The sequence below is a fragment of the Quercus robur genome, chromosome 12 (genome assembly GCF_932294415.1).
Source record: "Quercus robur chromosome 12, dhQueRobu3.1, whole genome shotgun sequence".
Taxonomy (NCBI): Eukaryota; Viridiplantae; Streptophyta; class Magnoliopsida; order Fagales; family Fagaceae; genus Quercus; species Quercus robur.
In genome coordinates, this window is record NC_065545.1 from 4,902,747 (window position 1) to 4,929,673 (window position 26,927).

A 26,927-nucleotide genomic window follows, 5' to 3' on the forward strand; every position below is an offset into this window, starting at 1 on the left:
CGAAGGCAGCCTCCAAAGTGCCCCCAGAAGAAGAGGCGAGTAGAATGTGATTCACACGAGGGTACGGAGTGGGGGTGGTTCAAGGTAAAGACATCACCTCCGCATTAAATGCACCCACAAACGTCCTAGCCATATTAATGGGAAAAGACTCTTGAACAGTGTGGCTTCGGTTGCTGCAACTAACAGAGAGTGGGAGGAGGCAGCTGATGGGACAGGTACTCGAGTAGGTACCTGCCTGATCAACAGATGGAGGGTCAGGATCAACCGAGAAGGGCTATATAATGTAAAGGTTTATGCGCCAAAAAAGGGGGGGGGCCAGAAAACCAGAGACCCAAAAATAGGGAAAGGAAGAATATGAACATTAAGCTTTATGGGCAAGATCCACGGACAACCATAGCTCGTCTCTGCGTGTCCACCATGAGTACCATGACTAACCACCGTCCGGTAACCAAGGCCTAGCCTTTCAAGCCTACGCTCTACAAATTATATTGTTTGGGCCCTTAACGTGCGAACCCAACATCATTTTGGGGTCGTTACAAATTGAGTCCTTACAATTATTAATTTATTTTTTACTATTTTTTTCTCTTCACAGTCATACATAGTTACTTTTTTTTTCTTTGGATTAAAAAAAAAAAAAAAAAAACATAGTTAGGAAGAGTTAGACATGTGCATGAGTTGGAGAGTTATAACTTATATCTATTTGATTATTGAGATAAACCAATCTTCATTGTGAGTTTTTCCTCTTCACACACGATTACTTTTTTTTTCTTTTCCTTTTTACGTGAATAGAAAGAGTTACATATGCATTGGAATATACATATACATCCAAGTCTACTTGGTAACCCCATAATGTCATTTGTTTATTTATAATAAAAAAAATAAATTCAATATTTGATTTTTTGTATTTCTAATAACTCAAGTCTTTTTCCTATAGAGACAGACCAACTAGAGAGAAACATTCATGACTAGGACCCTCTGAAATTATCAAGTTAGAATTATGGGTGCCATTTACATGAATTGAAAATTATTATAATTATTATTATTTTTTGAGATTATCTATTAGATGAAGACGTTTGAATCCTAATTAAGTTAGGATTTCTAAAATATATATATATATATATATATATATATATATATAGAGTTTTTATTCAGTGTATTCTTCTTTTTTTACAACCTCTGTTTTTCTTTTTTTTTTCTTTTTTTTTTTCTTTTTTTGATATAAAGTAGAAACACTACTTATTATTCTAATCAATTCTCTCCCCCATTATCAATAATTCTCCTTCTTTCATAATTTGAGAAATCCATATTAGAATGATTTGTCAAACCTACCATCCACACTTTATCAAACCTACCATCCACACTATTACAAGTATGATTTTCTCTTCTTCGTTTTTGTGTTTTGTGTGTGTATATATATATTTAAGGTTTTGCTTATGAGTCATAAAGACAATTTTAAATCCATTATATATTGTGTTATGTTTATATGTGCTTATTACAGTTTTATTTTTGTTCAAATCTCCTTTATAAGTTCAAAGTTTTTAATCTAATTTTTTTAGATGAGTAATTTAATTATATTTTTGAAATAAATTGTTTGATTTACATATACTTTTTTATTAAGCCATGCATTGCACGGGCATAACACTAGTATATCCTAAAAATAATATAAAATTAATTTACTAATTAGTGATAGTAGCCACTTGGTGCAATCATGACTTCTAAACTCAATTTTTATTATATAGCATATATAAATGATAATGTTTTACCAAAAGTAAACCATTGTTAAATATTACCAAAAGAATACCATATATTCCCATAAAAAAAAGAAAAAAAAAAAAAAAAAAAAACCCCATATATGAGTGCGCCTAACTTGTGATGTTAGAGCAACCGCATTAGTCTATAGATAATTTTGCAAAATACAAAAAGCAACTTATTTTACACATTTTGACCAAAAAAAGACCCACATTAACGGGTGTAAAATTGTGCATAAATACACAAGAACTACAGTAAACGTGCATATATGCACGGTTATTGTAGCTCTTCTATACATTATTTTAGTAATTTCTAATTTTGCTCCTTTTTTTTTTCTCTCTCTCTTCTCCATCTGCAAAACCAATAAACTCATCATCTGCTTCTTCCTTTGATACACACTCCCACAAACACAAAATAAAAAATCAACCACAAAACTCAAAAATCAACCACAGACACCACAAAACCAAACACACCCACACACAGACACACCAATAGAGAGAGTGGATTGGTGCTTGTGGCGGATCGGCGCTTTTGGATCGACACTTCTAATAGATCGGCACTTGTGGATTGGCGAGTATCAGTGCTTGGATTGGAGTTCTTCTCACCGTGCTTGGATCAGAGTTTCAAAGAGAAAAGTTTCTTGCCGTGTTTGGATCGGAATTTCAGATGGAATAGAGAGAGCGACATGCTTGGATCGAAGTTTCAGAGAGGAGTTTGGAATAGAGAGAGAGTCTTGTGAGTGGAGAGAGAGAGTTTGAGATAAAATCATAAAAAATGTGAGAAAAATGATTATTTAAATAAAATAGATGGTAGAATAAACAAACTGATTCGAGTGTTTTGTAAAAATTAATGTGTAAAATAGAAAAAGTAGGATTTTAGTATAAAATAGAATGAAAGTTTTACACTTATTGATGTGGTTGCTCTTAACAATGTAATAAACTACCTATCACGCAATAATAGCCCATCTAACAACCAACTAAAGTATTAAATAGTACAAAATAGACCAACGAACTGAATCACAAATAAATTAGGAACCACAACACTTCCTATGCACCACATTGTTAAAAAATCTTAGAATTCTTTTTTTTTTTTTTTTTTTAAAGGAAAAAAGAATTCAGCTTTCTTTATCCTTTCATCAACAAGATCAGTGCCATGTCCGGAGACCAAACTGCACCACCGGTTTCCACCATTGATCCCTATGAGTACCTCCAAATCATCCAAAACAGTGACGGTACCATCAAACGTCTCTACGAAATTCCTAGCACCCCTGCCGCACCTGATCACAACGGTTGCACCTCTGTGATCACTAAAGATGTCACTCTCAACCCAAATCACAACACTTGGGTCCGCATATTCCTACCTCGCCAAGCACTAGCTAACACCTCCACCAACAACAGTGTCGGTAATACAAAACTTCCTCTCATTGTGTACTACCATGGTGGTGGTTTTATTCTTTTAAGTGCTGATTCCACCATGAATCATGACTTTTGCTTCAACATGGCACTTCAAATCTCCGCCGTGGTCGTCTCCGTCGAATACCGTCTCGCTCCCGAGCACCGCCTTCCTGCGGCGTACGACGATGCAGTGGAAGCGTTACATTGGATCAAATGTACACAAGAAAAATTGTTACGTGACTTTGCTGATTATTCCAAGTGTTTTCTAATGGGTACAAGTGCGGGTGGCAATATAGCCTATCACGTGGGCCTACGTGCATCTACAGCCGTTGGTGATTTTGAACCATTGAAGATCAAAGGGCTGATTTTGCACCACCCGTTCTTTGGTGGGTCAAAAAGGACTGAATCCGAGCTAAGGTTGCTCAACACTCCAGTTTTGCCACTATGCAGTACTGATTTGCTATGGAAATTGGCTTTGCCAATTGGGGTTGACCGTGATCATGAGTATTGCAATCCAACGGTGGGTGGTGGATTTGATCAAATTAGAGAGCTGGGTTGGTGGGTTGTGGTGACTGGTTGCGATGGAGACCCATTGATAGACCGTCAGATGGAGCTAGTAGAAATGTTGAAGAAGAAGGGTGTTAAGGTAGAGGCACAACTTAATGAAGGAGATCATCATGGGGTGGAACTAATGGATGCCACGAAAGCTAATGCACTGTTTGTGTTCCTAAGGCATTTCCTAGAAAAATGCTGCTAGGATGGTTTCCCGTTTCTGCGATTCCACTTGGAACTTATGTTGTTTTCTTTTATTTTCTATGAATAGATATTTTATTTAATAAGAAAACTAAAATTAAGTTTCTTATGAGTGTTCTCTTATCTGTGTATTGTAATAGCTTACAAGTAAGCTGGAATAGAAAAATTCAGCCTCTAGTCCAAAACAATTATGAGTCGGTTGGGCTGTGTTTATACTTTATAGTACTCCTACTAGCTCTAATCTTTATAGAGACATTTAATTTTGACTTATAAACAAAAGCTATCAAGAGGTTTATCTTATCCTAATCTTTAGACCGTAAACAGCTGCTATTTTATCTTCAAATCAGACATAGTGTTTATTTTCTTCTCAAAAAATAAAGTCAAGGCAACAAGGTTGTAGATTGTAGCCGCCCGCCCTTTGCTGTTGATTTGTCCTAAAACGCGTCGCAAACAGAAAAAAAAAGAATTGCAACTTGTATTACACCTTTTTTTTTCTCTGACATGTATTATACATTTATACTTTAAGCAAACTGAAAGAGCCATCCTGTGGTTGTATCTAAACCAGATAGATGACCCTAGAGCGGTAAGAGGGAAGCCTAAAATTCCTCATTTGAGAAATAGGTTGTCAATTATTTATTGTTAACAATGTGTATGCAAATCACATGTCATAAAATATAAAAATTCAAGTAGATGCCTTTTAGGTCTTTTTCAAACTATTTTGTTGTTATGGGTCTAACTTTATCTCGAATACGGTTTAAAATTTGATGAAATAATCTAGTTTAATGAGAAGAGTGGATGTAAGTTGAGGTTGCCAATTTTGTTTTGGTTATCAATTTATTGCCAACCTTCTTAATTACTTACTATTCTTTCCCTTTTCTTTTTAATAATTTCTAACTATCTCTCTTTTAATTTCCATGGATGATATTTGGTCAAGTTCATAGCCATTGCAACCTGAACTAATAAAATAGGTTTTTTTTTTTTTTTTTTTTTTTTTTTTTTTTTTTTTTTGTGGTAGCTTGTTTTGGACTTTGGATTATTTCCTTATAATATTGTTTTGGGCGGGTCGGGTTGGATCTGAGTTCTAAAATGGATCCTAGTGTTTGGCCCAGGTCCCTGCTCCGCCTCGCTTGGACTGAATGAACTCGAAGTTTCCTCTAGGCAAATCAAATGTAATCATCACATATTCCTACCACATGTGAGTTAGGAAAACGTACCATCCTCAATTATTAGCAAATTTATTTGCTACACTCCCTATCAAATCCAATCTCAACTCATCAAAAGGAGTCCAAAATGTCAGGTCAAACACCTCCTTCAAACCCCACCACTGATCTCTAACAATACCTCCAAATAGTCAACAACTCTAACGGCACCATCACACGCCACCGCAAAATCCCAAACACCCCAGCCTCACCGAATCCCGATCACCACACTCCAGTTCTCTCTAAAGACATCCCTCTAAACCAATCAAACAAAACCCCTCTTCTTCCAAACTGCCTCTCATAGAGTCATAGTGTACTTCCATGGTGGAGGCCCTGGAGGGTTCGTTTTTTACAGTGCATCCTCAACAGTGTTCCATGACTTTTGCTCAAACATAGTCATTGATGTCAATGTTATCATTGTATCAGTTGACTATCGTCTTGCTCCTGAGAATCGTTTGCCTGAAGCTTACGATGCTGCAACGTGGCCTACCATGCAGGACTACGTGTAGCTTCTGAAGTTGAAAATCTTCAGCCTTTGATAACAATCAAAGGGCAAATATTGCACCAGCCATTTTTTAGTGGGAACCAGAGGACTGAATCAGAGCTAAGACTGGTCAATGACCCTGTGTTGCCATTCTTTGTGAATGACCTTATGTGGGAGCTGTCGTTGCCAATTGGCGTTGACCGTGATCATGAGTATTGCAATCCAGCGGTGGGTGGTGGATCTCAGAGGTTGGAGAAGATTAGATTGCTTGAATGGAGGATCCTGATGATTGATTGCAAAGGAGACCCACTGATCGACCATCAGATTGAGCTGGTTAAGATGATGGAAGAGAAGGGTCTAGCTGTGGCGAGTCAGTTTGACAAGGGTGGTCACCACGGTGTAGATCTTCAAGACCTGTCTAGGGCTAAGGCACTGCATGCGGTCTTAAAGAATTTCATGCTACCTTCCTTGGTTGTCTAGGAAAAATAATGGGTTTGCTTTATTTTAGAAAAATCATATAGTAAAATTACTAAATTTACTTGTTTTTCATTATTTTTGGTTTATATTTTCAATATTTTCAATTTACTTGTTACTGTTAATTCATATCTTAAATCTCATATATATTAATGCCGCTATAGAAAAAGTATAGTTTAAATAGACCTATATTCTCGTTTTTACGACTTATACCCGCATTTTAAAACACATTATAGACTCTCTTTTTTTTTGGTAGTGGAAGTATCATTTCATCTATGAACGATATTTCATGTTTCCTTTAATTCTCTCTCTCATTACATACCCGATATATCATATATTATCTTCTGTTCTTAAAGTTTAAAAAATGATGGACCAACTAACCACCAAGCTAAGAAGTAGCAAAGCACGGAAGATTTCTAAGCAGACACAATATTTTATTTCGAATAACAACAACCCTTTACATTTGGCTCAATTTAGTCATAAAGATTGAGTTTTATAGGCTATTGATATAAGTTCAATGGCAACGGCCAAGAGGACTTGCCAAACCGAGATTTCATTTTTGGTACAAAAAATATGAATACAAAATCTTTATCATGAAAGAGATATATAGTAAGATTAAAAGCTAAATTAATCTCTTCTTCACATGCCCATTTGCTCAAAGAATTTAGAGGATAATTTAAAGACGGTGTTGTCAAGAAAGGCTTGATGATGAGTAGGATACTCTTATGAGTCTTATCAATTGGGCAATATAGAACTGGAAAGGAAAAAGTTTAAGGGTTGATTATTGTAGTCAAGAAGGGAACCACACATCGAGGCTGGCGGGCCATGGCTCCCCTCAACTTTTTTTAAAATTTCACATCTATATATATATATGTACACAAAAAGTTTAAACATTACTCCCCAAATTTTATATTCTTGACCCCCCTTCCCAAAGAAAAGTACAAATTGACCCTTGAAATCCAAAAGGAAAAATAGACAAATTGCATGACCTACCCTTTTGCCCAATTGGCCAATTGTCTCAATAATAATAATAATAATAACTTCAAACAAATAAAAATACCCAACTAAACAAATCATAGATCTGGATAATAAAAATAACCTGTAGACAAACAAAAAATACTATCATTTAACAAATCAAAATCCGCTCTAAACAACACAAATGCCAATAAAAAATAAAAATAATAAAATAAAAAATAAAAAAAAAATAAAAAAAAAAACCTTAAACCACCAATTCTCTCACTCACTCAGGACTAGGAGAAAATATAACTTTCATTCTTCTATTCACCGCTTCACTCCAATGACATCGATCAATGTCGCCAACCGCTATACACAACAATCTATTGGCATTTCCACTTCTTGGTTAGTCACCGCTTCACTCCAATGACATCGATCAATGCCGCCAACCGCTATACACAACAATCTATTGGCATTTCCACTTCTTGGTTAGTCCTCTCTCTCTCTCTCTCTCTCTGTCTCTATATATATATATATATATATATATATAATTGAAATCTCTGAAATTCCTATAATTTTTCACGTCAGCACAATATTATTTTATTTAACTAAACAAGTCCAATTTAAATTCAAACTCATCATTATTAATTTTCCATGTTAGCACAATATTTATAAAATTATTATTTTATTTAACTTAACAAGTCCAACTTAAATTCAAACTCATCATTATCATTTTTTTTAAACAAAATTATTTTTGTTTAATCAAAACTTAATAAGCAATGAAACTCTCTCTCTCTCTCTCTCTCTCTCTCTCTCTCTCTCTCTCTCTCTATATATATATATATATATAACCGAAACCTCTAAAACTCTCATAATTTTCCACATCAGCACAATATTTAAATAAAATTATTATTTTATTTAACTTAACAAGTCCAACTTAAACTCAAACTCATCATTATCATTTTTTTAAACAAAATTATTTTTGTTTAATCAAAACTTAATAAGCAATGAAACTCTATCTCTCTAACAAATCCAAGTTAAACTCAAACTCATTATTATTATTATTATTATTATTATTATTATTATTATTATATAAAACCGAAGCCTCTAAACCTCCCACAGTTTTCCATGTCAGCATAATATTATTTTATTTAACTAAATAAGTCCAACTTAAACTCAAATTCATCATTATCAATTTTCCACGTTAGCACAATATTTATAAAATTATTATTTTATTTAACTTAACAAGTCAAACTTAAATTCAAACTCATCATTATCATTTTTTTTAAACAAAATTATTTTTGTTTAATCAAAACTTAATAATCAATGAAACTCTCTCTCTCTCTCTCTCTCTCTCTCTCTCTCTCTCTCTCTCTCTCTCTCTCTCTCTCTCTCTCTCTCTCTCTCTCTATATATATATATATATATATATATAACCAAAGCCTCTAAAGTTCCCACAATTTTTTACATTAGCACAATATTTAAATAAAATTATTATTTTATATATTTAACTTAACAAGTCCAACTTAAACTCAAACTCATCATTATCATTTTTTTAAACAAAATTATTTTTGTTTAATCAAAACTTAATAAGGAATGAAACTTTATCTTTTTAATAAGTCCAACTTAAACTCAAACTCAAACGTTGATAATCTATATCAAAACAAAAATTCTAATAGGACTCAAAAAAAAAGAAAAAGAAAAAAGGAGACTCACTTTGAAAATAGGGCTCAAGAAAAAAAAAAAAAAAAAAAAAAAAAATCTCGTTAGATTAAGAAAAAGAGAGAAAGAGAGAGTCCCCTCCTCAAAGTTTTTTGCTAAGCTCCAAGAATTTCCATTCTAGCATCATTTAAAAAAAAACTGAAATTCTGATTTTTTTTTTTTTTTTTTTTTTTTCCAGAGTTATAATATAAGTAAAATTAGGATTTTTTGCTAAGTTAATCATGAACACTATAAAAGCAGTGCAAACCCCAATTTATTTTTTAAAAAACCGAGTAGAGGTATGAGCTCTTCTTCAGTTATTTTCTTCTTCTCTACTTTGTTAAAAAAAAAAAAAAAAAAAATTATTTTATGGTTTTTCATGTATTTTTAAGTGATTTTCGTACATGAACCACCAAACCCTATGCCTGTGACTGTATATGATTTTTTTTCATCGTTTAAAGTTTAGACCCGTTAAAATTTAAAACTTATTGCTTTATGGATTTGTGTACTTTTTTCTTTTCTTATATTTCTCTTTTGAATTGTCATATATTTTTTGAATTGTTTCAATAACTTATTCTTTAATTATATATCTTTTTTGGCATTTTGAAAGTCTTAACATTTGAATTTTTGTTAGTTTTTGCAATATTTGAAAATGTTTAACATATTTCAATGATTATACCATGTATTATTCTTTTGAAGGTAATCAATTTTTCTTTTATATTTCTCTATTGTGTAACCATATACATTTTGTTTTCTTTAAAAAATTTATAGGAAGTAAATCTTATGATTTTTTAATATTTTTTGGTCTTTCAAAAATTTTAACATTTGAATTATTCTTTTGATGGTAACACACCTTTCTCTTATATTTCTCTATTATATAGTCATATATATGTGTGTGTGTGTGTGTGTGTGTGTGTGTGTGTGTATTATCTATAATTTGTAGGTTTTAAATCTTTTGATTCCTTTCAATAGCTATAACCATAGATTATTCTTTTGAATGTAACTTATCTTTCTCTTATATTTCTCTATTGTTTAGTCATATATATATATATATTTTTTTAATAATTTCTAAGCAGTGAATTATCTGATTTTTTTGAATTTTTTTTTTCAGTATCTGAAATTATCTAACAAATTTTTTATAAGCAATTGCATATTCAAGCAATGACTTCTTTATCAAATTGTAACACAAATTGAAGTTATACAAAAGCAAATCATGCAATGGTATAGTTTATTAATCAATTTAAGATTTTATAAAATTATTTTAGTCTATCTCGCGAATATGTAGATTCACATGCATAACACGGGTTAGCTAGTAGTAATATATATATCCGATTGTTTTAAGGACTCAATTGCAAAGCTAGTGAAAGTGTCTTCAATCGTAATTATAATTTAAAAGTAATTTTTTGATGGAATAATATAAAGTTAATTTGTCTATTCTATATTTCGTTATCTTCGTCATGCATGATGCATCACCTACCGAATACATTGGTCATCTTTGTAACTTACAGTATTTTTGAATCATTTTTTTGTTTTGGAAGCTTATACCTGATAGTATTAATACAACATCTAACATATTTTTGGATCTATAAGCAATATACAATAAAGAAACAAGAGGCAGCCAAAATTTCTAACAGCCATCAAAAGAGAGTAGAATGTCAAGTCAAGATGCACCAATCAATCCCACCGGGGATCCGTACCAGCTCCTCCAGATAGTCCGAAACCCGGACGGCACGATAACCCGAGCTCTATATATTCCAGAAACCCCACCCACATCTGATCCCAGCCTATAACTTATATATATCTTCCCAAGTGAAAGTCAAACACATAACAAACCCCATCCTTAGTTCCTTATACAACTATATATATTACAGTTACTCAACAATGTAAGTGGAATCAGTGACTGCATTGTCTACAAATGAAAAAGGTCAAGAACACACTGTTCCAACGGTCACTTGAGTTTAAATATTACTGAGACTTAAAACGATGACGTTTGTCTAAATGATAAACGGCATCGTTTCTTCCTTATGTCGGCACAGCTTATTCAAGGCAATCCTTATGTCGGCACAGCTTATTCAAGGCAACACACAGTGTCGTTTTATACAGCTGTTCTTCCTGATTGAGCACGGGCTTGACTTCCTCTGTTTTCAACAAGATTGAGCATCAGATATTTTTGTGTAGAGTGGAGATATTTTTCTGTACAGCTGTCATTTTCTGTTCTAGAGTTTGTTAGATAGGATCCTTCTAGAAGCTTTTGTATACTATATATTGAGATGTAGGTGCATGAAACTAATGAAGCTTGAATAACTAATTCAGAGAGTTCTCTTCCTAACTTTTCTCTCTGTTTTACGCTTTCTCTCCATTGTTGAAGCTTCAAGCTTTTCCTAACTCTTACAAACAATTGGAACACAAAGCTCAGCACAAAGCTAGAGAGTCCGCCATGTCAAGTCAAACTGCTCCCTCAAATCCCACCGTTGATCCCTACCAACACCTCCAAATCGCCCTCAATTCCGACGGCACGATCACACGCCTCCGAGAAATCCCGAACACTCCACCCACACCTGATCCTAGCCACCCCACTCTAGTTCTCTCCAAAGACATCCCTCTAAACCAATCAAACAACACCTGGGTCAGAATATTCCTACCCAGAGAAGCACTTGATCATAACTCCTCCACTAAATTGCCTCTCATAGTTTACTTCCATGGAGGAGGGTTCATCCTTTTCAGTGCAGCCTCATCAAATTTCCATGATTTTTGTGCCAACATGGCAATTGACCTCCACGTCATCATTGTATCCGTCGAGTACCGCCTCGCCCCAGAGCACCGTCTGCCGGCGGCTTATGATGATGCTATGGAAGCGTTACACTGGATCAAAACTACCCCAGATGATTGGCTAAGAGATTATGCTGATTTATCAAACACGTTTATTATGGGTAGTAGTGCTGGTGGTAACATAGCCTACCATGCAGGGTTCCGTGCATCCATGGAAACCGATAAACTTGAGCCTCTGGTGATCGGAGGGTTGATATTGCATCAACCAGGCTTTGGTGGGTCCCAAAGGACTCAATCAGAATTGAGGGACAATGATCCAATTTTGCCACTAAGTGTTTGTGATCTAGTGTGGGAATTGTCATTGCCAATTGCTGATCGCGACCATGAGTATTGCAATCCAAAGGTTGGAGATGGGCCTCAGCTTCTGGAGAAGATCAAGCTGCTAGGATGGAAGGTCTTGGTGGTGGGCTATGATGGGGACTTACTGTTTGAACATCAAATTGAGTTGGTAAAACTGATGAGAGAAAAGGGTGTGTCCGTGGTGAGCCAATTTGGTGAGGGGGGTTATCATGGGATAGACATGTTTGAGCCTGCCGAAGCTAAGGCGCTTCAGGTGGTCCTTAAAAATTTCTTATTATCTTCATTGGTTGCCTAGGAAAAATAGTCCACATGTCAAAGTCTTGCACAAAGAGTAACGTTGTAATGTTGTAGATGTGATTAATGCTATTTTGTTATATGTATTGAAAAGTCGTTGTTTTGGCTTTGATGCTGTTAAATCATAAATAAAAAACACATCGTTTTTGATGGGAATGACGATTCTACCTTCCACTGACGAAGGTAACAGTAGTGACGAAGGAATCATCCATGACGAGGTCATCAGAAATAACGAAGAAAACCATCATCACTGACGAAGACAGGAGGTCATTCAATGCAGCCAATCAATGACCTGAGCAGTTACTAAATCAACCAAGCAGACCGTTGGGAGCTTCTTAAAAGTCTCATTACTGGACCTTGGGCGTTACTTCTGAGAACATTAACAGCCTCAACGGCTAGCCCCTAAGGCCCCAGGTATAAAGCTTCCATACAATCAACGGAAGGGGATATATATGCAAAAAATACTCTGAAATTATATTTTACTTCTTTACTGTGTTTAATTGTGATCCTAACTTTGGCATCGGAGACTTTGTGGCAGGCACCACACCGGTGTCCCTCATCGAGCAAACCTTCACTTTCCACAAGGGATTCCATCTGCTCACTCTTACTGACGGATTTGTGTTCCATCAGTTTGGCGCCGTCTGTGGGGAACGAGTTTTCAGATTTACATTCGAAAACGTAGTTTCCATCAATTCACCATATTCAGATGGAATCCAACCCAGATTCAACGACCTTGGCCCAACAAGTTCAAGCCCTGGCAGCCACCATTGAGGAACTCACTAGGCAGAACCAGGAAATGAAGCTACGGCTCCAGCAGGTTCAACAAGCTCAACAAGAAGAAAACCGGTCCAAGGGTAACACGAAGGGAGAGGGGGATAGCCAACAGAGGGAAACCCCCCGGAGACCAACTACTCCGGACGAACAGAACTCAGATCTTCTTCAGGAAATGAGGAAAGAGATGGACGAACTAAGGAGCGCTATCAAGGAAAAGACAGACCGGAGTGTAGACAAGATGGTAAGGGCTACAGATTCGCCCTTCACTGCAACGGTACTTGATTGCCCCATGCCGTCAAAGTTTCGCCTGCCTCAATTAGAACCATTCGACGGACTCAAGGACCCTCAGGATCATCTTAATACCTTTAAGACGACTCTGGGTCTTCAGCAACCACCTGACGAGATATTGTGTCGTTTCTTCCCTACGACTCTCAAAGGAGCTGCAAGAAAGTGATTTACTAAGTTGCCAAACTCGTCCATAGACAACTTCGATCAGCTAAGTAGTGCTTTCTTGCGCCACTTCATAGGGGGACAACGCCCAAGGAGACCAGTAGATTACTTACTCACCATAAGACAGGGAGAGAAGGAGACTCTGAGGTCATATGTCAAGCGATTCACCCGGGAAACTCTGGAGGTGGACGAAGCTGATGACAAGGTGCAACTGACGACCTTCAAGGCAGGGTTGAAATCCAGAGACCTTGTGGCCTCTCTTGCCAAAAACCCCCCGAAGACAATGGCTAAGATGCTCCTGAAGGCCCAAAAATACATGAACGCGAAAGATGCTCTAGCTGCCATAAAAGATACCGAGAGGCTAGGAGACAAGTCCAAGAGGGAAGACGACCGCAGAGGGCAAAAGAGAGACAGACCAGAACGTCGGAACAATGACGGGAATAGAAGGAGAGATGACAAAAATCCTCGTCAGGTAAAATTTACTCCTTTGGTTATGCCTGTTGACAAGATTTTCACGCAGATCAAGGACGAGCATTATCTCAAATGGCCCAGGCCATTACACTCGTCCCCCAACGTACGTGACAAGAACAAGTATTGCCGGTTCCACAGAGACCACGGCCACAACACAGAAGATTGCAGAGACCTGAAGGAACAAATAGAGGAGTTAATACGGAAAGGAAAGTTACAGAAATATGTAAAGAAAGGAGAATATAGCAAGTTCAGAGATGACAACAGGACCCAACATGAATCCTTCACTCGGGATGACGACCATCTGTCCCAACCTCCACGCAAAGTGATCGGGGAGATAAACACGATCACGGGAGGACCATCCTCAGGAGGATCGTTTAGATCACTCAAAAAAGCATGCCACAGACAGGTGAACAGCGTCCACACCGTGCCTCCGTCCAAGCACCGACGAACATACCAAGACATGTCCTTTAATGAAGGAGACACCAGGGGAGTAAAGCAGCCTCACAACGATCCCCTGGTCATAGTGCTGAATATAGAAGGGTTCAACACCAGAAGGATCCTTATTGATAACGGGAGTTCAGCAGATATCATCTACCTCCCAGCCTTCCAGCAGTTGAGATTAGATCCAAAAAGGCTCCACCCTTTTGACTCTCCGTTCGTCAGCTTCAGTGGAGACAGGGTCTACCCCAGGGGAATGGTGACTCTGACGGTGACGGCAGGGACCTACCCGTTGCAGTTGACCAAACAAGTAGACTTCCTGGTGGTAGATTGCCCCTCGTCCTACAATGTCATCATAGGGAGGCCCACCCTAAACAAGTGGAAGGCGGCGACGTCGACCTACTGTTTCAAGGTAAAATTCCCAACAGACAACGGTGTGGGTGAAGTGAAGGGTGACCAAGTCCTGGCAAGGGAATGCTATCAGGCCGTCCTGACAAGAAAAGAGAACCACACGTGGATGATTGAAGAAAAAGAGGAGGACGGGATGGAGACCCTGGAAGTAGTGGAGTTGGTAGAAGGAAATGCGGACAAGACGACCAGGATAGGGACGATGCTAAGCCCCGAGATGAGAACGAGACTCATAAAATTCCTTAAGGGGAATCTAGATGTCTTTGCATGGGGTCACGAGGACATGCCGGGCATATCACCAGAAGTCATCCAGCATAGGCTGAATGTGGACCCCAGCAGGAAGCCCGTTCAGCAACGACGAAGAACCTTCGCTCCGGAACGAGATCAGGCAGTAGCAGAGGAAGTAACCAAACTCTTGACGGCTGGATTCATCCGGGAAGTATATTATCCAGAGTGGCTCGCCAACGTCGTCCTGGTAAAGAAAGCCAACGGAAAGTGGAGAATGTGTGTAAAATTCACCGACCTGAACAAAGCATGCCCAAAGGACAGCTTCCCTCTACCAAGGATAGACCAGCTCGTGGACTCCACCGCCGGGCACAAGCTACTAACGTTCATGGACGCCTTCTCAGGGTACAACCAGATAAAGATGGCTGAAGAGGACCAGGAGAAGACTGCCTTCATCACAAGCCAAGGACTCTACTGTTACAAGGTGATGCCTTTTAGGTTGAAAAATGCTGGAGCTACGTACCAAAGATTGGTAAACAAAATGTTCAGCCAACAGATTGGCAGGAACATGGAAGTATACGTGGACGATATGCTCGTCAAGAGCAAGGAGGAGTTCGCTCATCTGGACGACCTGGAGGAGACTTTTGCAACCCTGAAAAGACACTAGATGAAGTTGAATCCAAGCAAATGTGTTTTTGGGGTAGCCTCGGGAAAGTTCTTGGGATTCATGGTATCCCAGAGGGAAATAGAAGCAAATCCAGAGAAAGTACGAGCTATCATTGACATGGCCTCACCCAAGACCGTCAAGGATGTACAAAAGCTTACAGGAAGGATAGCAGCTCTAAATAGGTTCGTCTCTAGGGCCACAGACAAATGCCTGCCCTTCTTCAAAACCCTCAAGCAGGCTTTTGCTTGGACCGACGAATGCGAGGCAGCGTTCCAAGAGCTGAAGCAATACCTGAGCAGTCCACCTCTCCTGAGCCCGTCCAAAGGAGGGGAGAACCTATACTTGTACCTGGCAGTGTCAGCCTCGGCAGTAAGCGCAGCCTTGATTAGAGAAGAAGGCAAGAAGCAACTCCCGGTGTACTACGTCAGTCAAGCCTTGCAAGGAGCTGAGTTCAAGTATCCAAGGATCGAAAAGATTGCGTTTGCACTTATAGTAGCCTCACGCAAGCTCAGGCCGTATTTCCAGTCAAATCCTATCCTTGTGATGACGGATCAACCAATTAAGAAATCAATGAACAAACCAGAAGCAGCAGGGAGAATGGTCCAATGGGCAATCGAAATCAGCCAATTTGACATCGAGTACCACCCAAGAGCAGCCATCAAGGCCCAAGCCCTGGCTGACTTCATCGCTGAATTCACTCTTCCAGATGAACATGGAGTTACAGACGAAGTTGATAAATGGACAATACAGACAGATGGTTCGTCAGCCCAAAAGAAGGGGGGAGTAGGGGTCGTCATAACCACCCTCGACGAAGAAGTGATGAGATACGGGGTTCAACTGAAGTTCCCAGCCACTAATAACAAAGCCGAATATGAAGGAATATTGACAGGCTTGAGGCTTGGGAAAGCTCTTGGTGCCAAAAACTTGCTGATCCAGAGTGATTCAAAGCTGGTAATCGGACAGATCAGTGGAGAGTACGAGGCAAAGGAAGAAAGGATGCAGAAATACCTTAAACTGACAAGGCAACTAACTCAAGAGTTCGACACAGTGGAATTCGTCCAGATACCAAGGAGCCAGAATATGGGGGCCGACGAAGTATCAAAACTAGCGTCATCAGAAGAAGGGAAGACGAGCACAGACATGGCAATAGAGATCCAGAAACACCCGAGTATTGAAGAGGTGGCGGTATTTTCCAATCAGAGCACAGACACCTAGATGACGCCCATAATATCCTTCCTCCAGGACGGGCACCTACCTCAGAATACTGACGAAGCCAGAAAGGTCAAGAAGAGAGCAGCCAGGTTTACGATCCTGAATGACGTCTTGTACAAGAGAGGCTTCTCCATGCCTTATCTAAAGTGCGTCGACGAGGACGAGGCCAAATACATCCTGGAAGAAGTACATGGAGGAATCTATGGCGACCATGCCGGCTCCAGATCCCTAGTCAACAAGGTGATAAGAGCGGGGTATTTTTGGCCAACCATGCAGGGGGATGCTGCTGACATCGTCAGAAGGTGCGACAAATGCCAGCGGTACAGGAATGTGCAACGGCTTCCAGCGGAGAAAATGACGACCATAGCCTCCCCATGGCCGTTCGCACAATGGGGAATTGATATCGTCGGTCCTCTACCCCAAGGTAAAAGTCAGGTAAAATTTCTTCTAGTTGCTATTGACTATTTCACAAAATGGGTTGAAGCAGAGGCCCTAGCAACCATCACCGAAGCTCGAATCCGGAGCTTCGTGTGGAAAAACATAATCTGCAGGTTCGGGATTCCCTTGACGATCATATCTGATAATGGGAGGCAATTCGACAGCCAAGGCTTCAGAGACTTCTGCTCGGACCTCGAGATCAAGAATCAGTTCTCATCCCCGGGACATCCTCAGGCAAACGGACAGACGGAAGTAACGAACAGGACGTTGCTCAAGATAATCAAAACCAAGCTGGTCGAAGCAAAAGGTGCCTGGCCAGAAGAACTACCTAGTGTCCTGTGGGCATACAGGACTACAGCCAGAACCCCAACAAGAGAGACGCCCTTCAGGCTTACCTATGGCACGGAGGTAGTAATCCCAGTAGAAGTTGGAGTAACAAGCATCAGACGAGGAACTTTCAGAGATGGACTCAATGACGAGGAACTGCGGTTCAACCTGGATTGCCTGGATGAAGTAAGAGACAACGCGTCCGGTAGAATGACAAAGTATCAAAAAAAGATGGCTGAGTACTACAACAAGAGAGTCAAACTCAGGCGTCTGGACATAGGGGACCTCGTCCTTCGCAAAGTTACTATAGCGACTAAAGACCCTACTCAAGGGAAGCTGGGCCCTACATGGGAAGGGCCTTATCGCGTCATTCACTACTCTAGACAAGGAAGTTACCATCTGGAAACTATGGATGGACAAAAGCTTCCTCGTCCTTGGAACATTGAGCATTTAAAGAAATACCATGAGTAAATGTAATACACAAATGCATTCATTATTGAAGTTAATAAAAGTATTATTCCTCTGATGTTTTTGCACAGGTAGTGCTGGTCGACCATGAGGCCTGTTAATCACTAAGTAACAAGATTCCGCCTTGACGGATGTAAGTTACTGACGACCATAAAAGTATGGTTAAAAGACTAAGTAACAAGATTCCGCCTTGACGGATGTAAGTTACTGACGACCATAAAAGTATTGTTAAAAGACTAAGTAACAAGATTCCGCCTTGACGAATGTAAGTTACTGACGACCATAAAAGTATGGTTAAAAGACTAAGTAACAAGATTCCGCCTTGACGGATGTAAGTTACTGACGACCATAAAAGTATGGTTAAAAGACTAAGTAACAAGATTCCGCCTTGACGGATGTAAGTTACTGACGACCATAAAAGTATGGTTAAAAGACTAAGTGACAAGAGTTCGCCTGGACGGACAGAAGTCGCCCAGGCAGCACCCCCTAAAGTCACAAGTGGCAGAAGTCAGTTGACGGAGAAAAGAGCGCAGTGCATCAAATCAAAACAAGATTCCACAACTAATTAACAAAGCACAAAAATTGTAGACATATGCAAATCAGCCAAGATATCTAGAGGAAAAGTAAGTACGCTTCATTCCAGCCCATAACCACTGGGCCACTATCATTGTTTCCAAAATAAAATTAACTGTTTTGAAATTAGAATTACAAAAAGAAAAGGCCCAAAACAAGAGGGGCACCCACCGTAAAAAAAAATAAATAAATAAATAAAAAATAAAAAAAAAATTCTAAGTATTAAAATTAAGCATCAGCAGTGCCTTCACTGGCCAGTACGTCAGCAACAAGCTCAGGTGCATCATCGCCAGGGGCAGAAGATGAAGCCGCCTCCTCCAAAGCCATTTCCTTGTCAACTTCCTCCAAATCCAGACTCTCCAAGTTGACTCCAGAAGGATGCTTGATCATGTACCTCCGGAGAAGATCAAAACCTTTGAAATACCAACTGAAGAGCACGGTATTGTACTCGTCAGTGGTCTGGAAAGCCTCCACGGATCGAGCAGCGATGGTCGCGATTTTCTCCTTGGCTGCAAGAAGCTGCTCGTCCTTCTCGTGAGTCAACCCACGCTCAACTCTGAGGTCGTCCTCCAGCACCTTGACCTTCTCCTTCAATGTCGTGGCCTCGTCCATAGAAGTGATCAGGTTCGTCCTCAAGTCAGAGTTCTCCTTCTCCAAGGCTTCCATTCGGGTTGCCAGAGACGCCACCTTGGCCCCTTGGGTGAGGTACTCAGCAGTGATATGGAGACTCTCTCCCAACACCTGGAGGGAATTATGAAGTCGTCTAAAAAAAAAAAAAATGAAGAGGGAAGAACCCCACACCTGGACGAGTTTGTGGACATGACGAGAGGCCACCTCGTTTAAGGACAAGTCAGAGAGAGCCTTCAAGTCCGCTGAAGTGACGACCTCGTGAGCTCCTTCTACGGCCAATGACTCGTCATCCCATATTGTGGATGAACGAGTATCAGTCTTCTCCTTCCCTTTGCCAGCCACACGCGGTCTTTTGGAGCCGGGAGTAGGAATCTCTTCTATTGAAACGGTCGGGGAGGCAGTCCTCGTCGTTTCAGAAGCGATGGAAGGAACGATGCTGAGCGGGATGGATGCAGGACCCTTCCCGGTGACTCGTACAGTCTTTTTCTCCAGATTGGACAGGGGTTCATCCTTCTTTGATCTCATTTTCGCGTACATATCCTTGTTGAATTTTGTCGTCATCTCTGCAAGAAGGAAGTGTGTCAAAAATCGCTTAAGTATACATAAGAAGAATCAGTAATGACGAAGTTAAAACTTACTCTTTTTTCCTTCAATGCCAAGCTGACGAAGAACGAAGGGAGACGGGTCAGGACCAAGGTTGTAAAATGCAAGAGACCGGGGGTCAACCAGTTCGTCCCAGCTCTCAATCGTCTCAGCGTACCCGATCGCAGTCTCTATGCGTTCCTTATACCGTCTCTTCAAGCCGGGCCGTCTCTTAACTATACCAAGCAAAGAAGTAAAGAGGTTAGCAAGACCAGAGTCTCAAAATTGGCAAAATTGAAACAACGGGGAGAAATACTGACGCACCTAAAGTCGGGGTTCCCCACTGACGGAGCAACCTCGGGATATCACCCCAATCACTGCTGGATTGAGTCTCGAAGTCGTCCCCAGACACAAAGAAAAATCGCGACTTCCAATACCTGAATGACGAGGGCAATCCCTTGACGATCCTAGTCTTTCTCTCCCAAGGGACCAATTCATAATACCCCCACTCCTTAGACTCTTTCAAACGATACAGGTAGGTGAGCTCGCCTATCCTGATCATGTCCCCGTTGGAAGCCAACCATATTTGCATACAGTTGATGACGATCCTCCACGAGTTAGGCATGAGCTGCCCAGGAGCTATACCAAAGTGATCTAAAAGTTCCATCAGGAACGGGTGGACGGGAAGCCTAAGCCCACAGGTGAAGGTTGACTCGTAAAAGCAGATTTCGCCTGGAAAGAAGTGACAGGCCCTATCTTCTTCCCTAGGTAGACGAACACGAACCCTAGACGGAAATTGAAACCTATCCTTGAATCTATTCACGGTCTCGTCATCCAGACCACAAACCTCATTAAGGGCATAAAAAGCCCTAACCTCTCGAGGGCCAGAGACGGCTGTATCTCCTTCAGTCGGGCCACCACTGGATGATAGCCCAGTCTCGAGGTCACTAGACCTAACCTCAGACATTAATCCTCTCCCTCCTAAACCCTCGAACCAATTAAGTGATTGACGGAGCAAGGGCAACAATTCGCTCAAAACGACGCTCAGACTATTGCCTTCGTACACAAAATTTTCTAAAAAAGGGTAAGTACCCAAAGACCCCCCTAGACGCGCAAAAAGGAAGGAGATCGACGGGCAAGCTATCCTAACCTCCAAGCTATCAACCATGGAAAATACAGAAATCGAAGGGCAGAAAAATAAGGTACGACACTGAAACCCCAAAAGAAAAACAAGAACCAACAACAGAATAGAAGCGAAAGGGAATAGCAAATCAGAAATTATGCTACAATAAAAGAAGAAAAAGAAGAAAGAAAAAGGAAAGAAAAACGTACCTCCAATGGCGGAACGGCAGAAGCTCAGCGCAAGGCAAATCAAAGAAGAAAGGAAGTCTCAAAATGCTCAGAGTATCATTGAAAAATTGGTTTGTTTTTGCTCTCTGAGAAGTAGACGAAAAATTAAAAAGGAGAAGTTTTAAATGTGGGCCAAAAAACGATTGAAAAACCAGCGGGAAACCCAAGGGTCATGCCATTAATTCCACAGATCATCACGCGCCACGTGGCCATGACTGCGTGTAGCGCCGCCACTAAGCATTAAAAGCGGAACAGAACCCCAAGAGTCACAAGAAAAACTTTTCATTTTCTGTGATCGTCATGACGTGTCATCGACGACCCCAGAACTTGGGGGGCAACTGACGGGAATGACGATTCTACCTTCCACTGACGAAGGTAACAGTAGTGACGAAGGAATCATCCATGACGAGGTCATCAGAAATAACGAAGAAAACCATCATCACTGACGAAGACAGGAGGTCATTCAATGCAGCCAATCAATGACCTGAGCAGTTACTAAATCAACCAAGCAGACCGTTGGGAGCTTCTTAAAAGTCTCATTACTGGACCTTGGGCGTTACTTCTGAGAACATTAACAGCCTCAACGGCTAGCCCCTAAGGCCCCAGGTATAAAGCTTCCATACAATCAACGGAAGGGGATATATATGCAAAAAATACTCTGAAATTATATTTTACTTCTTTACTGTGTTTAATTGTGATCCTAACTTTGGCATCGGAGACTTTGTGGCAGGCACCACACCGGTGTCCCTCATCGAGCAAACCTTCACTTTCCACAAGGGATTCCATCTGCTCACTCTTACTGACGGATTTGTGTTCCATCAGTTTTCATAATTATTGGTTTCCATCTTCAGACCATTCGGCCATACCCAACCCCAATTTTCAGAGTCCAACCAACAAAAATCCCAGCAAATCCAACAAAGTAACAGCACATTCGACCATACACAACCCCAATTTTCAAACCAAAGAAAAATTATCAAGCTTTACCGTCCATAGTAAAACCCAGTTATCAAAAGGATCAAAATTGAAACAAAACAAGACCTAAAGGGTTTTAGCAAAAAATAAAAATATAGCGCCCACCCCAACGCGATGCGAAACGAACCCAAAAATTTTAGCAAAAAAGAAGAAGAAGAAATGAAGTCCCAAATCTCTCTTCTTCTTCTTATTCTTGTTGTTGGTGGCAAATTTGGTAAGTTGGTGACGATGGTAGTGAATGAGAGGCTGATGAAGAGGAGGATCTTTGCCGATCTCTACGACTTCCATACCTTCCCCACCACTACCACCACCAACACTGAGGATGAGCAGTCCTTCAGAGTAAAGATGAGTGCTTTTTTGGAAAAACATGCTCACCTCATGCACTCGCACTCCGCCACCATGCTTCCCACTTTTCTAGACCCGGTTGTTGGAGCATCATCGTTGGGTGATGGCAAATCAAAGGTGGTGTGGGTGATGGCAGATTAGCACTGGGCATTAATGAGAGGGAGAGAGAAATAGAGATGAGAGGGATCAAAGAGAATAAGGCCTTGTTTGGATTTTGCAAAACTAAGTTAACAAAACTAAGATTTGTTAACTCATAACCCAAAATCTGTGGGGCCCACATATATAAACATTGTTTGGATGATTTTGGGTCAATTAACAAAACTGAGTTTTTTGAGATATAGGTTACCAATTTCGGAAACAGCCCAAGCTTATTTTCAAGTTATGGGTTTGTTAACTCAGTGGCAATTTTCGTAATTTTTTAGCACAATTGGGTCCCACAGAAGTTTGTAGTTCCATCACTGCAGGCTGAGATGCTCCAACAGATATTTTCTCATAACTTTCCCAACTAGGGCTATCCAAACCACCTGGCCACCCGCCCAAACAGCCCAATTCGCCCAAGCCCAACTCGTCGCCACCCGATCCAACATCTCCGGTGGTCGGACGTGGGTCCGAACTCTCTAACTCGACCCCATGCGGGTTGGTTGCCGGTTTTACCTTTCAAAACCCTTGACACCCGACCCGAACTGAAACAATCATCTTCTCCGGCAAAATATTACGAATTTAAGACCAAATCCGGTGAGATCCGGTGATGTTCTGGTGTTCCTCAGCTCCGATCCGGCCATCCTTGGTCTTCCTTCACTCAGATCTGGTGTTATTTGCTCAAATTCACTCAAATCCGACCAGGATCTACTCTCCTCCTTTGCTCAGATTTGCTCAAATCCGGCGGTATTGGGTTAGATCTGACTTAAATCTACTCAAATTCGGCTATTCTTGGTTAGATTGGGATCCAATCTACTCAAATCCGACAATAATCCATTAGATCCGGTCGGCCTTCAACTTAGATCGACAAAGATGATCTTCTCCTCCACTCGCCGTCGCTCATCATAAGACTCGACCGACCCGACCGTTCGCTCCCCTGAGCCCGACCGACTCAACCTGTGGTGGTCGGCAGTCAGTTGTGGGTCTGTTTTTGTTCCACCCAACCTGAGCGGGTCGAGTCCAAGTTGGGCACAAGCTCGACCCGTGGACACCCCTATTCCCAACTACCCATGCTAGCTTGCGCTTCATCTCACTTTCCCTTTTCCTTCTCCCAAACCCACAGCACACTTCAACAACTAAAATAAGCTCTAGAAAACACCGATTAGCACAAGGCCGAGCTCCAAGTTAGCTCCATTCACCGATTCCGCTTTTCGGTGAGACCCAAATTCAACCCCTCCATCTGTTTACATGCCCGAAAGGATATGTAAATTTGCTAAACCAAAAAAATTATTGCTCCAAACAGTTAAAACAACATTGTAAATAAAAACCAACCTAAAAAAAAACAAACATTTCTCTGAGTGTCAATATTATCAGACCCACTTTCTCTAATCACACCCCATAAAATTTCAGTATTTCACACAAAAACCATGAATAACTCCAAAGCTTAAACCCAATATAATAATGAAAACCCCATCTCATTTTATCTCCAACCCATTAAAATATTTCACAAACCATTCACAAATTTATGAAGGAAAAAAAAAAAAAAAAAAAAAAACCCAACATTTTATAAACAAAAGCTAGGAAGGTTTGAATTGAAGCATACCTTAATGCATGTGGGCTAAGCTTGCAGGTTCAAGCAAAAACAGATCTTAATGAACCCCAGATCTTGAAACTTGAACATTTTCCTTTATAACATTTCTTTCCTAGACGACGAATGAGGGAGCTGACAAACGTGGGTCCCATGGCGGCAACGCAGTTGGGCGACGATGCTATCACTCAGGTCAACAATGGTCGGTGGTGACGAGGTTTGAGAGCAGCGGTGTGAATGGGTTTGAGGTGTTTGAGAGGGGAAATGAGTTTGCACTGTACAGTGAAAAAGGAAAATGCTTGGCCAAAAAAAATTTGTTCAATCCGTGGGTAACCTAACCATGTGCACTGCACAGTGGTCAGCCCGTGGGTCCCACAAAAAGGTGAGTTTTTGTGAGTTTTTAGGCAAAAATCGGAATTGGGTTTAGTTGCCAAACAAGGGTGGGAGTGTTTTGGGGATTTTTAAGTTATGAGAAATGAGTGATAGGGTGATGAGTGATGAGTGACGGGATTTGAGTGATGAGTTAACTATCACCCAACAACCTTGGGAAAAATTTTGGGATTTTATGTGGGTTATAATCATATGTAAAAAGGTGTATTAAGTTTAAAGTTATTGGCTAACGTGGCGCTTTATTATTGGTGGTGTAAAAGAGTTGTTTTACGCCAGCTCTGGACAGAAATTATTCTAAAAAAAAAAAGAAGAAAAAAGAGAGAGAAATGTTGAAGTCTTAATAAGGGGGAAAAATGAAAACATTGAGCTTAGTGGTTCTATTTTGTAACCCAAAAAAAAAAAAAAAAATTGTGTTTTTATTTTATATATATAATTGTTATTTTAAAATTTTAATTTATAAGTGGATAAAGCAATTTGAAAATTAGGAGAGTAGCCCTAATTTTTAGGCAATGTTTTAGTGGAAGTTAGAGTTGTATTTTTACCGGATTGTCCTTTAATTTTGTCTCTACTTAAATATAAAGTTTTAGGGACATTTTTGAACAAAAAAAATAAGGATCCCAAACTGGAAAAACCCCTTAAATAGTTGTATATATTACCATTATGTGGCATTTGGTATGGGGTAATGTTTTAGGATTCCTCAGAATGTTTAAAAATTCTCATATTTAGTTGCAAATTACACCAGGGAAATCTGGATTCCCCCTTTAAACCTCTCTCTATAGGAATGTGGATTCCCTTTAAAACATGTGAGTATCCAGATTCCCAAGTTTAAAGGAAATTGTATTTTTTATAAATTGACAATTTTAACCATTTTTCCTTATCATTTAAGCATTTAAGATAAAATATAAAACAATTTATCAATATCTTTTCTCTTGTCTTTATCTTTTCCCACCAAAATAACATAAATAGGATAGATAATTCTGTTGATATATTCTTTAACAAAGTTCTATTTAGATTTCACGTGAGGAAAAAAAAAGTTTGAAGGGGACCCTTTATTATTGCCAGGTATTCACTTTTGCTGTTGTGTGTGTGTTGCTTGATAGGCCACAAACTGAATGACCCATTGTAATAGAAATTAATTAATTAATTAGCCAAGTTATTAATTAATTAATTTATCATGCAAACGCGTGGTATTACAAACAAATCACCAATAAACTAAATATGCAGCGGAAAATAAATAACACGGTGATTTGTTTACGAATGGGGAAAACCTAACGGCAAAAACCCCACCGGGTGATTTTCAGGTCACCACTCCCGAAACTCTACTATTATTACAACAAGAGGTTATAAGTAAAGGAATCCAAGTACCTTACCAACCTACAGTTGAACCCTTACCACAATACCCAATTGGACTCGTTTTGTAGTGACAATTCCCCTTTCAGATGCACAACTCCCAAGTACGTGACTAACCAATTGCGCGGATCCCAGTACGCGACTTCAATCACCAACTAAGGTTGTTGGTTGCAAAGTTATTCAATTCATCCGCACGATGAAAATCAAGAAGATGCTTGGTCACAAAACCCTATGGTGCACATACACAGCAACTTCTTCAAGAGAAAGAGATGAACTAGAACAAGAACTTCGTCTCTGGTCACAATTTGTTTGAACAGAGTTTACTTAAAACTTGTGCAACTTGTGAACTCTTTGACGGCCCTTAAACTGATCATTTTATATGTCTAGGGTTAGGAGAAAAGAAAGCTCAAAGACATATTCACGAATCCCAAGAAAATCATATTAAAATTATGAAAATCTTAAACCTCGACAGATACAGGTGTCGAGAAGCTGTCAAGCAGATGTCGAGCACACCGAATGTAGAATAGCTTCCTTAAGCTCAATAGATGCAACTGTTGAGCTTTAATGATTTTGCACTCTGAACTTGTTTTCTTGAACAGACTTGAAGACTTCAATACTAGATCTCGAAACAAGGTTTCTTGAAGTATTTAAAGACATCCTAAATCTACCCAAATACAAGTAAAGTGCGTTTTGTCAAAGGATAAGCCAATTACATAAAATCATGACATATGTTTTTAATATGTGAAACACATATGTCCTAACATTGCTCAACAAATTATTAATAGTTTATATTTTTTTTAATTATTTATTTACAGGAAGATTTTTTTTTAAGCTCAATAGATGCAGCTGTTGAGCTTTAATGATTTTGCACTCTGAACTTGTTTTCTTAAACAGACTTGAAGACTTCAATACTTGATCTCGAAACAAGGTTTCTTGAAGTATTTAAAGACATCCTAAATCTACCCAAATACAAGTAAAGTGCGTTTTGTCAAAGGATATG

The 26,927-nt window shown here is 39.6% G+C and overlaps 2 protein-coding genes and 1 pseudogene across 2 annotated transcripts in view; all 3 read left to right on the forward strand.

Moving 5' to 3' along the window:
- LOC126707923 (carboxylesterase 1-like) overlaps positions 1-12,278 on the forward strand; it is a 49,670-nt gene extending 37,392 nt beyond the window's left edge. Inside the window, exon 2 of the mRNA XM_050407666.1 lies at positions 11,932-12,278. Within this exon, the coding sequence (XP_050263623.1) occupies positions 11,932-12,132 (201 nt within the window). The 3' untranslated portion in view covers positions 12,133-12,278. The remainder of the gene's footprint in view (positions 1-11,931) is intronic.
- Positions 2,789-4,008, forward strand: LOC126707920 (carboxylesterase 1-like). The gene has a single exon (XM_050407662.1). It carries the CDS (start codon positions 2,902-2,904, stop codon positions 3,898-3,900), a length of 999 nt encoding a protein of 332 aa, XP_050263619.1. The 5' UTR covers positions 2,789-2,901; the 3' UTR covers positions 3,901-4,008.
- On the forward strand, positions 4,909-6,164 carry LOC126707928 (carboxylesterase 1-like; annotated as a pseudogene).
- Positions 12,279-26,927: the final 14,649 nt, after the last annotated feature.

Coding starts and splice junctions, on each gene's coding strand:
- LOC126707920 (XM_050407662.1), top strand. CDS start 2,902: ATGTCCGGAGACCAAACTGCACCACCGGTTTCCACCATTGATCCCTAT.